Source organism: Phacochoerus africanus, chromosome 10, assembly GCF_016906955.1.
Source record: "Phacochoerus africanus isolate WHEZ1 chromosome 10, ROS_Pafr_v1, whole genome shotgun sequence".
NCBI classification, from domain to species: domain Eukaryota; kingdom Metazoa; phylum Chordata; class Mammalia; order Artiodactyla; family Suidae; genus Phacochoerus; species Phacochoerus africanus.
The window spans coordinates 120,847,488-120,862,139 of record NC_062553.1 but is presented as its reverse complement, the minus strand read 5'-3'; the positions used below and the strand labels follow the sequence as shown (position 1 = coordinate 120,862,139).

The following is a 14,652-nucleotide window of genomic DNA, read 5'->3' as shown; positions in this document are numbered from 1 at the left end:
TATAACCACTCTATTTTTTTTTTATCAGTCCCAAGTTTTCATAATTTCTTCTTTACTTTTAACACTGAAATCTATTTCAACTCTAATAAAGGATGAGGAGAATACAAAATGTAAAAATATAAAATTACTGGAGCTTCCATCATGGCACAGCAGAAATGAATCTGCCTAGTAGTCACAAGCATATGGGTTCAATCTCTGGCCTTGTTCAATGGGTCAGCGATGCGGTGTTGCCATGAGCTGTGGTGTAGGTCGCAGACATGGCTCAGATCCGGTGTTGCGGAGGCTGTGGCGCAGACCAGCAGCTGTAGCTCCGATTCCACCCCTAGCCAGGGAACTTCCATATGCCATGGGTGCAGCCCTAAAAAGCAAAAATAAATAAAGAAATACATAAATAAAATTACTACCACTTGATTAAAAAAAAACTAAACAAAAATATGTTAAGATTTTTCTGGTTCTTAACATTAGTGAGCTACAGTTAGTTTTTAGGTCAACTAGAATGCAAACAAATTCTGTAAGCAAAACCTTCTTTTTTTTTTTTTTTTATCCCAGTCTTTCTAGGGCTATACCTGAGGCATAGGGCTGTTCCCAGGCTAAGGGTTGAAGTGGAGCCATGGCTGCCAGGCTACATCACAGCCACAAGAATGTGGGATCTGAGCCACATCTGTGACCGACACCACAGCTCAAGCCAATGCCTTAACCCACTCAATAAGGCCAGGGATAGAACCCTTGCACTCGTGGATGCTGGTCTGGTTTGTTGCTGCTAAACCATGACAGGAACCCAAGAAAAACCTACTCTTAAGAGCAGCTCAACCAGTCTCATAAACCACTCCCTCATTCCACATAATAAATTAACTTCCAAAATTATCAGTGACTTAAAATCCTTTAAGGAGGAAAAAAGTCTACCCAACAGGCACATTAGCACCCATCAGGAAGGGGCAATGCCCACACTTCCCAGAAAGGAAGAAACTGAGAGCTGAGAAACTGGTATAAAAATATGCATATGTCCTTTAATAAAGACGTCCAACTTCCCAGCAATGAAGAGGTCAATGTATATAAGACTGATGATGACTGGGCACAGAGTATCTGAGAACAACATGTGAAGAAATGTTTAAAATAATTTGTTTTTGTAGGAAAAAGAACACTTTTCAAATAAGCATTTTGTTCTCTAGGAAAGATTATCTGTAAGACTCATTCTTACATAAAGGCAAATGGAATGACCTATGCCTTTTCTGGAGGAAGATATAAAAGGACTTGAAGTTTAAATTCCTCAAACATACCTGCACAGGATGCAGTGCTCGTCGATTTTCTGCATAACACCGTTGAATCTGCTTATGAAGTTTTTTAATGTCCTATAAAAGAGTACAATTTTTAAAGCAGTATTTTCAGAATTTTCTGTAGCCATTCCACAATCCTAGTGGAACAGAATAAGCAAAAGGGACAACTAGATAGATACACTTTTCTTTTGAAATACAAGTCCTTTCTGACTTTCCTTACATACTGACAAAATAATTACTGTAAGTCAATGCTTTGTAACCCATTATTTGTATCCATTTAAAATGCTGATTCATGAATTAAGACACAACAAAAGAAAAAAGAACCTCTTAGACCCACACTACTACAATTTTCATGACCTACCAAAGATTTCGGAAGTAATTAAACATTCTTTTCAGTAGCATTGCTTAAACAAATAGGTTTCTCAAACTATTAAGAAATAATTCTATTAAACCAATCATGTTTCTTATTTTCTGCCTTTTAACTAGGATAAATAACAAAAAAATCCCCTCAGCTCTTTACGATTAATATGCAGTTACTGAGTCTCAATCTAACGATGAGGCCATCTTTCCCCCGGTTTATACATACATACATAAATAAAAGCAACTTATTAGCTACTTTAATGTGGGGTAAGAGATTTTGGAAAACATAATGTGAGAAGCATTTTAGAGGGCTCCAATCAATATGATAAAATAGAAAGATACAGAATTCACTGTTCCCACAAATACACTAACAATACATCTACATGCGGGACAATTCTCACAGAATACTTACTGAACACTAATAGAAGATCTCAGACACCCATAACTGCAGGAAAGATCTCCACATAATCATATAGGTGAAAGAAAAAAAAGGGGTGGGGGATCAAGATGGGACCTGTGCCCCTGGGAGGGAGCTATGAAAGAAGGTTCATGCACCGTGGGAAGCCCCTACACCAGTAGGGAGCTAAGCCAGGACAGAAAGGGAGCTTCAAAGGGCTCAGAGGAGAGTGCAGCAGCTGGAATGCAGCAGGCAGAACAGAGACCTACACAGATGGTGTGTGCTGCTGCCCTGTACTCCCCAGTCTGAGATGTACTTCTGCTGGTGTGCACGAGAGCTAGGTGTTAAAACTCGGGCTTCAGAGAACAGAACAGGGGAGAGAACTGGGGTTGGTTGCAAGAAGACAGCCTGAAGGGGCTGGGGTGTGGTACAGGCCACAACCACAGGTGTACACAAACGCTCAGGCCTGCCACAGAAGCAAAGCACTGTTAAGGAGCTGGCAAAGGAAGGGGTGGGGCCTGCCACAGCAGGCCCCTTCTCAACATGCTCTCAGCACGTGCCGTGCTGCCTATATGAGCTCTGAGGAGCATGCAAGTGCCAACGGGTGGCTTACATGCTGAGGCAGGGCTGAAGTCAGAGCTGATTTCCCAGGGTCATGTGACTTAAGAAGCACAACTGAAATCTAAGCCCTTTTTCCACAGCTGTATAATCCATGGGTTTAGGCTACTCAGTGCCTGTGGAACATAAGAGTAGACTTTGGGTGCTCCTGTGGCTGGGGTGGGTTTGGGCTTAGCGGCTGTAGCCTTTATAGGTGCACACATGTGGAGGCTGGGCTGGGGTCTGAGCTGCTTCCATAACTTCCACAGTGGGTTAGGTGTGCAGTTATTGTGGTGCTGGTGCCTGACTTCAGTAGATCTGTGCTGGTGGCTTTGTGAACACAGCACCTGAAGAACACCAGGGCCAACTGTCTGTATTCCCATGGCTGAGGTGAAGCCAAGGGCAGTGCCAGCAACAGTGTACTTTGCGAGCCTACCAATGTGCAACAGGTGACACCACGGAGCACACTTCCTGGGGGAGGAATACTCAGTGGCTCCTCTCCCATTGGGAGCACTCCAACACCATATACCTCACTCCACAGCTCCTAAATGGATCTAGTGGTTTGTACAACAACTGGGGAGTAGACCCTGCCCCCGACAGGGATATGACAACCACAGAGCAAAGAGGAGGCCCTGCTCAATATCCAGGGCAAGCTGTAGTCACAACGCCACCAGTCACAATCCCTATCAAGAGGATAATGGCCAGCACACAGAGGAAAGATGTGGTAGGCATACTAAAAGCAGTACTCACACCAAAAATACTAAACCCTTCAACTCACACTGGCTACTCCCACATAAAAACAGTCCTCCAAGATCAAAGTAGATAACTGCTTCCCCTAAGCTCATAAAGAGGAACCAGTCCTAATTAAAAAACTAAGGGAGTTCCCATCAGCAGAAATGAATCTGACTAGCATCCATGAGGACGAAGGTTCAATCCCTGGCCTCACTCACTGGGTTAAGGATCTGACATTGACATTGCTATGAACTGTGGTGTAGGTGGCAGACGCAGCTCAGATCCTGCATTGCTGTGGATGTGGTGTAGGCCAATGGCTACAGCTCTGATTGGACCTCTAGACTGGGAACCTACATATGCTGTGGGAATGGCCATTAAAAAAAAAAAAAAGAAAAAAAACTAAGAAAATTCCCCTGAAAGAACAATGAAACAGATTTCTTCAGTCTAACAGACACCAGGTTCAAAAAGGAGATAATGAAAATACTGAAGGAATTAAGAAAGGCTATCAAAAGAAATGAAGATTATTGTAAAAAGGAACTAGAAACTATAAAAAGAAGTCAACAAAAATTAGAAAACCCATTGACCAAGAAGAAAGCTGAGTTAAATAATGAACAGCAAACTGAATAATGCAGAAGAACAAATAAGTTCTGGAAGATAGAATAATGGAAATCACCCAATCAGAACAGCAAACAGACAAATGAAAAAAAAGCAATATAAGAGCTATGCAAACTATTATATACAGAATGGATAAGCAACAAGATCCTACTATATTTAATATCCTATAATAAACCATTATGGAAAAAGAATATACAAAAATGTATATGGATACCTGAATCACTTTGTGGTACAGCAAAAACTAACAATACTGTAAATCAACTATACATCGATAAAACAAATTTAAAAAAAATAGCCAAGAGGTGGAAACGAACAAATGTCCAACAATAGATGAATGAATAAACAAAATGTGGTCTATATATACACTAGATTATTATTCAGTCTTAAAACATAAGAGAATTCTGATACATGCTACAATGCAGATGAACCTTGAGGACATTATGTTCAGTAAAATAAACCAGTCACAAAAGGGCAAGTACTGTAGGATTCCACTTATATAAGGTAGCCAAAATATTCAAATTCATAGTTAGAAAGTAGAACAGTGGTGCCAAGGGCTAGGGAAGGCAGAATCAAAGTTGTTCAAAGGATATGGAGTTTCAGTTTTGCAAGATGAAAAGAGTTCTGGGAGACTGGCTGAACAACAACGTGAGTGTTCTTAGCACTACTGAACTGTACACCTAAAAATGGTTAAGATGATAACTTTTATTTTATGTGTATTTTACAACAATTAAAAAGAAAAAAAATTGAAAAGATGCATTTCAGTACATAGATTTATATCCAAGTCATTTATATACTAAAGCAAAAATTATTCACCCTAGTTCAGCTACAGGATTTTTCTGACAGTGATTTATGATACCTTTAACACCATCAAGCTGTCAAAACTGCAGTCAATGATAAGGCGGAGTGTGCTGTGAACAACATCTCTTCGAATACGTTTTCTGTCACTTCCATCTGAGTTTGATTCCAGCTGACACTGTCGCTCTAATTGCTTCCTCTTGCGTTTTTCCTTCCGCTTTTGTCTAAAATTAATAATTGAAAATAACTTTATTTGTATATTCAGATATTTACACAACTTTTCTAAATAGAAAAAGAAACTACTTTTTTAAATCAGCAGGCTAAACCGTAACAAAACTGCCATTTCCAGTGGTTCAAAAATTGTCAAATATCAGCAATTTTTATAGCCTGTCTAAAAGCTTTACATAAGAACTGAGTTTGCAAAAACAATATAATGCTTTCTACAAAAATTCTAACTATATTGATAATTTCACTTATTATTGGTAATATACATACTTACAAAACTTAAAAACAATTGAGTTTGAGAGTTCTGATAAATTTTACTTTGATCATTCATCCCCTAAATGATTTTTGAACATTCATAACCATATAAAAAAAAGAGTAAAATTGTTATTCAACATAGGTCTTTAAGTCCTAACTACAGCAGTAAGAAAAAGAAATAAAAGGAATTCAAAATTGGAAAAGAAAGAAAACTTTACTATAGATGACATGATACTATGCAATCCTAAAGGCACCATCAAAAATCTACTAGAGCTCATCAATGAATTCAGTAAAGTTGCTGGATACAAAATTAATATACAGAAATCTGTTGCATTTCTACATAGTAACAAGAAGATCAGAAAGAGAAATTAAGGAAACAATCCCATTACCACTGCATCAAAAAGAATAAAATAGCCAGGAAAAAACCTACCTAAGGAGGCAAAAGACCTGTACTCTAAAAACTGTAAGATGCTGATTTAAGAAACTGAAGAACCACACAAACAGATGTAAAGATACACAATGTTCTTGGACTGGAAAAATCAATATTATTAATGTGACCATACTACCCAAACAAATCTACAGATTCAGCGCAATCCCTATCAAATGACCCATGGCATTTTTCGCAGAACTAGAACAAAAAAACTTAAAAATTTGTATGGAAACACAAAAGACCCCAAATAGCTAAAACAATCTTAAGATCAGATGAATGGAACTGAAAGAATCAGGCTCCCTGACTTCAGACTATACTACAATGTGGTACACACGCAAACACACACACACATACACAAATATTACTCAGCCATAATGAAGAAAATAATGTCATCTGCAGAAACATGGATGGACCTAGAGATTATCTTATTTATTTATTTATTTTTGTCTTTTTGCCATTTCTTGGGCCCCTCCCGCAGCATATGGAGGTTCCCAGGCTAGGTAGGGGTCGAATCGGAGCTGTAGCCACCGGCCTATGCCAAAGCCACAGCAACGCAGGAAGCCGCGTCTGCGACCTACACCACAGCTCACAGCAACGCTGGATCCTTAACCCACTGAGCAAGGGCAGGGGTCAAACCCGCAACCTCAGAGTTCCTAATCGGATTCGTTAACCACTGTACCACGACGGGAACTCCGAGATTATGTTACTAAATGAAGTAAGTCAGAAAGAGAAAGACAAATATCATAACACTTATATGTGGAATCTAAAAAAAAAGATACAAATGAACATAATTACAAAACAGAAATAGGAGTTCCTGTCATGGTACAACAGAAACAAATCTGACTAGGAACCATGAGGTTTTGGGTTCTCTCCCTGGCCTCACTAAGTGGGTAAGGATCCAGGGTTGCTGTGAGCTGTGGTGTAGGTTGCAGACGTAGCTCAGATCTGGCGTTGCTATGGCTCTGGCATAGTCCGGCAGCTATAGCTCCAACTGGACCCCTAGCCTGGGAACCTCCATATGCCATGGATGTGGCCCTAAAAAGACAAAAAGACCAAAAAAAACCCCCCAAAAAACAGAAATAGATTCACAGATATAGAGAACAAATTTACAGAGGGGGAACAACAGTAGGGAAGAGGCGAGATAAATCAGCAATTTGGGATTAACATATACAGCCTACAATGTACAAAGCAGATAAACAACAAGCACCCACTGTAGAGCACGGAGAACTACGTTCAACATCTTTTAATAACCTATAGTGTGAAAAAATCTGAAAAAGAATACAGGGTATGTATATACACATAACAATAATTTTGCTGTATACCTGAAGTTAACACAACACTGTAAATTAACTATACTTCAATTCTTAAGGAATGGTAAAAAAAAAAAAAAAAAAAAGCTATTCCCACTTAAAAAAATGTGAAAAATATTTCATATACTTCTTCTCTAATCTACATCAACTATATTTTCTCTTAATAAATTTTTTCTTTATATGATAATAGCTTCAGCCTAACTGCTCTCACTAAAACCTGCAATAGCTCTTCTAGAAAAATCAATGTTAGGCCCAAACTTGATCTTTTGGAGGTTATTTTTGTTCCTTATCTAGGACATGTATGCTAACTATATCCCTTACCTAAATCAGCTGTTTAAGAAATTGTGCTGCTACTCACAATAGGTTCTGGGTGAGAAAAGCATATAGTATAAATTCATCAACACTGCTTAAAAAAAAGAAATTTCAAAACACGCACAATTTTAGCAGCCAACTGACAATGTTAGCTAACAATACGCACAGCCCCAGTTTGAAGTAACACAATTACTTTCAACGTGTCAAAGGGTTATGCAAAGCCCAACATTGCCTGGAAAAGGGCAGAAAACATGCATTTCAAAACATACTTGCGGAGTTCTCTTTGTTCTTCCCATTGTTTCTGTTTCATTAGTTTCTTCATTTGCCGTTTGGATATTGGTTCGACGCCTTCACCTAATCCTGCCTTCTGGTGCTCCCTTTGGTCTTCACTTAAATCTTGCTTTCTTTCAACATTAGCAGTCTCACTAAATGCTGGCAACATTTCAGATGACACTATTTGATGCTCCTGAAAAATTGAAAAACAAATGTGACAAGAACAAATGATTCACAAATACATAAAACCCTAAGGATGTAATTAAAACCATATCAGTAATGAATAAAAATGCAAATTTGGGCAATTAAATGTCATTTATTTGCAAAGATCATTTGATGAAATGGGATATTTTCATACACTTTTGGCAGCCATGGCACGATTTTTCCAGAAGGCTACTCAGACCTCTGTGTTTCAAGAGCTTTAAAATGCTGATACTCTTTCACACGCTGACTTCCTTACAATCAATTCCTGTAAATTAATTAGAAACATATGCAAAATTAGTGCAAAAGAATATATGTATTATTGTTTTTAAATATAAAAAATTAGAAACTATGTAAATGTCAGCAGAAAGTGACTAAATATAAATTACAGTTCATCTATAACATTGTCTGGGCATACTAAACAGCCAGGAAAAAAATCATGCTTCCCAAAATTATTTAGTGATAAAGGGAAATGGTTATGTTAAATAAACACGTTTTCATTTTGACTTGTGGTTGTCTACCTTTTCTAAATCTTATAAAATGAAAACATAGTTTCATAAAAGAAAATATTTTAAAACAGATGGAAAACACTTTTCATAGTTGTCTTTAATGCTGTAGTATAAGAAAAATGTTACTTTCACTACCTGGATGTACACTCAAAATTGTTTTTTGGACAAAAGATATGCTATACCTTTCTCTATTTTGGACAATGAAGAAAACAAATTTGGTTTGCCCCCCCCGAAACATATTTCATTTTAACTATGTAATTGTAAATTTTCTACTCGAGTCATGGCTAAAAAACACAATATGTAGGTTGACTGTAATTAGCTGTTGAATGCTCAGGGCCATCTCAGACATCTTTACATCTATTGCCTAGAACTGAACTTGCCTTCAGATTAGGGAAAGGGCTAGCAATACTGAGACTTTTTTCTCCTAACTTATTATTAACATCAATGCTTAAAAAAATTTATGTTATTTGGGAATTCCCTTTGTGGCACAGTGGAAATGAATCTGACAAGAATCCATGAGGCTGTGGGTTCAATCCCTGGCCTTGCTCAGTGCATTGGGGATCCGGTGCTGCTGTGGGCTGTGGTGTATGTCATAGACACAGCTCAGATCCTGTGTTGCTGTGGCACAGGCTGGCAGCTGTAGCTCCTATTCACCCCTGCCCTGGGAACTTCCACATGCTGTGGGTGTGGCCCTAAAAAACAAAACAAAACAACCAAAAATTTATTTATTTTTACCAAGAAAGACTAAACATGAAGCTTGCAAATGTTCTATGTGCCCTAAGGAAAAATGTATGGTTCTTCCCTCTTACAGAGTAGCTACCAAATCTATGCAGAAAAGCATAAAAGAGAAAACAATCCCCACAATTCAGGTAACAGAAGGAAAAAAAACCTTTGCAGAACCTAATTCAAACAGTAGTTTTATTATTTTGCTTTCTCTAAAAGTGCAATGAAATAACAGGATATATGAAGATAACTAAGCAAACTTAGAAAGTTTGACAAATTTTAACTGAAAGAACAAGAAATTTTAAAATGTGTGCTTTGGAGGCTAGAGCAAAAGTCCTGGCATTTTACTAGGTTCCAGAATTACTAAGTGGACAAAGAATTGTCTAGTAATCCAAGTAAGAGTTTACAAGTTTTCCTCATGCCACCAACCAAACCATATCCTTAATTAGGGAGAACATCTCCTAAAAACGACAACTCAAATTTGACTCTACACTGGAAACTCCATCAGGTAGGTATGTCTGCTTTAGCCCAACATTATATTGCCAATACTAACACAGTGCTTAGCACTTAGTCAATGCTTATTATATACTGTTGGAATAAATGAGTAACTATGAACTACAAAGGACTTTTAAAAGTAGTGAAAATAGTAATAGCAAACATTAACTTACTGTGCTTAATAAAAAATTTACTAACTTACTCTTTAGACAGTATATGCCTATTTTGTAAAGGGATAAGCTATAAAGGTTAAATAATGTGCCCAAGTTACAAAGCTGCTAAATAATTCCTAAGAAGCAATGTTGCACAAAGTAGGTCCTCAACATACTTGTTGAATGAAGACAAATGAAGTGATAAAGATTCAAATCCACATCAACTCTACTATCTCCCAGAAATACAACATTTTATTTAGAAAATGAGGGTTTCCATATTGCCTTTGGAATGGATAAGCAATGAGATCCTGCTATATAGCACTGGAAACTATATCTAGTCACTTATGATGGAGCATGATAATGTGAGGAAAAAGAATGTATATGTGTATGTGACTGGGTCACCTTGCTATACAGTAGGTAATTGACAGAACACTGTAAACCAGCTGTAACAGAAAAAAAATAAAAATCATTTAAAAAAAAAAGAAAAATGAGGGTTTCCAAAGAATGTTAAAGAGCTATGTTACTTCAACCCTGATATTGGAAGGCTCTGGGATCTATTACAGAAAGATAAGGAAAAAAAAACAAAAAAACAAAATATAGCTCTAGTTCTATTCCTATGCTACTGCATTAAAAAAAAATGGGAGACTTCCTGGAGATCATTACTCAAAATTTCAGGTTTTGAGGCACCCTGCCTCCCAATCATGTTGAAATGCATGACAACAGTAGGAAAAATTTAAAAAGGAAAAACAAAAAAAGGTATAGCCTCTCTCAAAATAAAAAATAAGAACAGCAGCTGGGAGTTTTCCTAGCTCTAAAGTGAGGAGAAAAATAATACAGATGATGAGAGACAGATGGGAGTTCAAGGTGAATCCTTAAACTAGTGTTGGGGTAGGGTTCCTCCTTCCATGAAAAAAGCCTGAAAACAGGTAAAACTATAGCTGTTATATTGCTGTTTCATATGACTTACAGAAAGCTGACTACTTGGGGAAAACCTGAAGGAAGGTGACACAGCCTTTTGGCTATGTCCTGGGCCCAGCCATGAGGTGACATATGAATTTATAATATATGATTAGAATTCTGAACTATCGAGGAGTTCCTGTTGTGGTTCAGCACTAACGAACCCCACTAGTATCCATGAGGACGAGGGTCTGATCCCTGGCCCCACTCAGTGAGTTAAGGATTCTTAAGGATTCAGAGTTGCCATGAGCTGCAGTGTAGGTAGCACATGCAGCTGAGATTGGGCGTTGCTGTGGCTATGGTGTAGGCCGGCAGCTACAGCTCCAATTTGACCCATAGCTTGGGGAATTTCCATATGCCCTGGTACCCTTAAAAAAAAAAAAAAAAAAAAAAGCATTCTGAACTATATATGTAAGTTCTGCTGTGGATTGAAGCACTGAAAAGGGTCATGGGTGGAAGCAAAAACAAAATCAGTACTACACAGAGGTCGTTTGGAAAGTTCCAATTCCATTCAAGATGAGTCTGCAAAGCAAAATTACGAAAAGACAGAAATAGTTTTTTAAAAAAACTACTAAACAATCAGGAGATAAAGTCATTCTATGCAAATTGGAAATAATAGAGCAATGTGAAAATGACTTTAAAAATAAGTTTTGTTGAAACCTTTCAGAGGTCATGAGGCATAATAACCAAAAAAACAGGAAATTGGGACACCAAAGCAGGCATAAAAACAAGAATCCATAAAAAAGAACCAATTTGGAAACCGGAAAATGAAGATATAAAAATTCCAACAGATGAGACAAACTCCAGATTACCTGGAGTCCAAGAGGTTAACTGATGAATCAGAAGACATCCTCACAATCTCAGAATTCAGACAGAAAAATAGAATGAAAAAAATACATCAGAGCATTTTCAAGACCCAAATAGCATGAGAGAAATACAGGCAAAAAAAGGTAACTGGAGGAAAATGTATAACCTTAAGTGCATTCATTAATTTTTTTAAAATCTGGAAAATAAGCATTCAACGTAACAAACAGGAGACAAGAGAAACACAGTAAGCCTGAAAGGATTAGAAAAAAATTAAATATATGTGATTCCCCAGGATGATTTTTAGTTTATTTCCCTGCCACAGACAGTAAGTTAATTAAAATCAGCAATGAATTTATCCAAAACAATATAAACATAAGCTAAACCTGCCCATTAAGCTAAATGTGCAAACTCAAAGGCACAATTGAAATTGAGGAAAAAAATTATTCTCTTCATGAAACAATGATTAATATTCTAAGAAAGAAGATTTCTATCATCAGTGGCATCGTTTTTCACTAGTTCTTATTATGTTCAAAAACTGCCAAGTGTTGATTTGCTCTATAAAGTGAAAAATTTTAAAAACAAGATATAGCAATATTTTACAACTCATGCACACCAGGGGGAGCTTTCGCCTTTCCTATCTAGGAAGACTAAGTTTAATTTATCACTGCATATTAATATTTTTTTTGGGGGGGGAGGTTGTGGGGTTTTTTTGTTTTTAAGCACCGCACCTGCAGCAAATAGAAGTTCCTGATGCTAGGGACTGAATCAGAGCTGCAGCTGAGGCCTACATCATACCAAATTGTTCTCGAACTCACGTGCAGAAAAAGCAAAGCTCAATACTTAGCTCACACCACACACAAAAACAACTCTAAACGTGTCATAACCATAAGCATTATATCTAGATCTATAACATTTACCTCTTTTTTTTTCTTTTTATAGCCACACCTGTGGCACATGGAAGTTCCCGGGCCAGGGGTCGATTTAGAGCTGCATCTGCAATTTATGCACCAGCTTGCTGTTATGCTGGATTCTTTACCCACTGAGCCAGGTCAGGGATCAAACCCGCTTCCTCACAGAAACAACACTGGGTCCTTAACCAGCTGAGCCACAATGGGAACTCCCTGCATGTTTTTAAACAGCCTATCAAATACAAGGAATGGTCATGAGCTAGTCAAAGTTAAAATCATTGTTATTTTTTAAGTTATTCCCAATTAAGAAAATTCATGTAGTAAGAGAATTTTTTTTAAATTTTGAATAAGTTACATTGCATGGAATACAACAAAAATGACAGTAGCTTGAGATCCTGTAAGTTATTGTTTGCAGCACACCTTATATACAAAGATATATACCAACCCTAACTGCTTATACCATCCAATAATCATTTCACCACGTATTAGCTTGTTCGGATTACCTTTTAAGCAAAATGAATACAAGCTCCACCACACAGTTTTGTACTCCTCCCACACATGCAGTGATCGTACATTTTCATTCGTTCTCCAGGTTCAAGAAATTTTGCAGCAATTACAGAAATATCTGCATGAAATTTATTTACTTGAGCATGTAACTTAAAAAAGTGGTTCATTTAGTTACAGATATATTTATTATCTGGTAGTTTTATAAAACAACTGGATAAAGATGACTAAGGAAATTTGGTGTGGGACAAATATATAAAAAAACAGTATCTCAACTGGCCTTCGATATCCACTTCTTAGCACAGGTTCCAGCAAGGAGGACATACATTAAGAGTGAATGGCCAAAATAAAAGTTAAAAAAAAAAACACAAAACAAAACAAAACCTTTCATGGGTCTTATTGATTGGGCTAAAATGTTCATAATCTATGACACAACCTCCGTTCTAAAAAGATACAAATGATTGTTGGCATAACAGCAGAATGGAATTAGATGACCTGACAGTGACAAAGAAGTAATAACCCTTTTAGTAATATAACGCGCAGGCCAACTCCGCAATAGCGATTTGGTGCAGCTGTGAGGCCCCATGGGCGGAGGGTTAGGCTGGGATTGGGGGTGGGGTGGAGGGGATTTAAAACTAATAAAAGGTGAGAAAGTCATCTGCTGCTATCTTCTTAAATCTCTAAAAAAAAAAATTCCTCAATTTTAACATAAAACATTTTAGTGAAACCAAGTTAACACGTCGTTGTTTTTTTTTAATCGTCCTCAGCTCACCACCGTGAGGCCTAAGAGCACCTGCAGCAACCTTCCCCAGGCCTCTCTACATTTCCGAGCTCTCAACGACGTCAGCCCTCGGAGAAATGAGGTAAATCAGGTTTAAACAGGTAAAGCGACTTGCCCACGGTCTCTAGCCACCAAGTGGCAGGACCACAACTCGTTTTCCGGTACTTCACACTCCAGATTTCCCTCTCCCTTCGCTCTTTGGAAACGCACACTCTTCACAAACTAGGAATTGGATTCCGACCCCAAACCAAACGCTGACAACAAGCATCCCACAGCAGAGCTGCGCCCCACTCCTCCCTCCAAGCTACCCGATGGCGTACGCATTCCAAAGGCGGGATTAAGCTACAGGCGACGAATCAGAAAACTGCTTGGCGAGAGGCAAGGGCGCGCCTCTGACGTCACTTCCTTTCGGAGCTGCGTCTGGGCCGCCGCTTCCACAACCCCACCCCGACCCCGTCCCGGAAGCCCTTACCGCTAGTGGATGGCGGCGCTGGCTCAGAGCTCCTTCTGCGCCCGAATTATGCCAAAGGGTAGGCAAGCGCTAGCCTCCAGGCCAAAAGACTTACCAAGTCGAAAAGCTGTCGGGGTATTTGAGACCCCTCACAGAAAGCTTTTTGAAATTGGCTTTTCCACGCCAGAAGGTCCGCTCTCGGAAACTTCAACTCCCAGAGGCAGAGACGGTAGCTACACGTAGGAGAATACGGAGGTTACGTCTTACGTCAGCTAACTGCGCCAATTCCAGTCCCGCAGTGGGAGAAAGGGGCGGGAGTTTACGTGGGGCGGGGTCTGGAGTTAGGGTTTCTGTCTGCTTTTCCACTTAAAGTGTATACCTACGGGCGTATACTCATTCATATATATCCCTTGAGGGGGATGTTAAGACATTCCTACTCTTACAGATTCAAGACGCGAAACTGATGAAGGGCTCGTAATTATTCAGTATTTGAGAGGAAAGCATCTTTTGCCTAAAGTATTTATAATAAATACAGAAGGTTGTCGGTATCACGTGATTTTTACACAATTCAAATGTAAGATCAAATTTA

General features: G+C 38.4%; 1 protein-coding gene across 11 annotated transcripts in view; it reads right to left on the bottom strand.

Moving 5' to 3' along the window:
• TRMT10A (tRNA methyltransferase 10A) overlaps positions 1 to 14,320 on the bottom strand; it is a 37,535-nt gene extending 23,215 nt beyond the window's left edge. For 6 of the 11 annotated variants that reach the window (XR_007137594.1, XR_007137595.1, XM_047799463.1 and 3 more), the window contains exons 1-5: positions 14,179 to 14,320; positions 7,934 to 8,044; positions 7,572 to 7,768; positions 4,832 to 4,994; positions 1,278 to 1,349 (exon numbers count right to left, since the gene is read on the bottom strand). Coding sequence is in view for 9 of the 11 variants with exons in the window: in XM_047799463.1 (XP_047655419.1) it covers positions 1,278 to 1,349; positions 4,832 to 4,994; positions 7,572 to 7,768; positions 7,934 to 7,948 (447 nt within the window). In the remaining 2 variants the exon portion in view is untranslated. Of the gene's footprint in view, positions 1 to 1,277; positions 1,350 to 4,831; positions 4,995 to 7,571; positions 7,769 to 7,933; positions 8,045 to 12,336; positions 12,560 to 12,830; positions 12,953 to 13,603; positions 13,965 to 14,084 lie in introns of those variants that run through there. The other 5 variants (XM_047799465.1, XM_047799467.1, XM_047799464.1 and 2 more) reach the window with 5 other exon arrangements.
• Between the last annotated feature and the right edge of the window lie 332 nt (positions 14,321 to 14,652).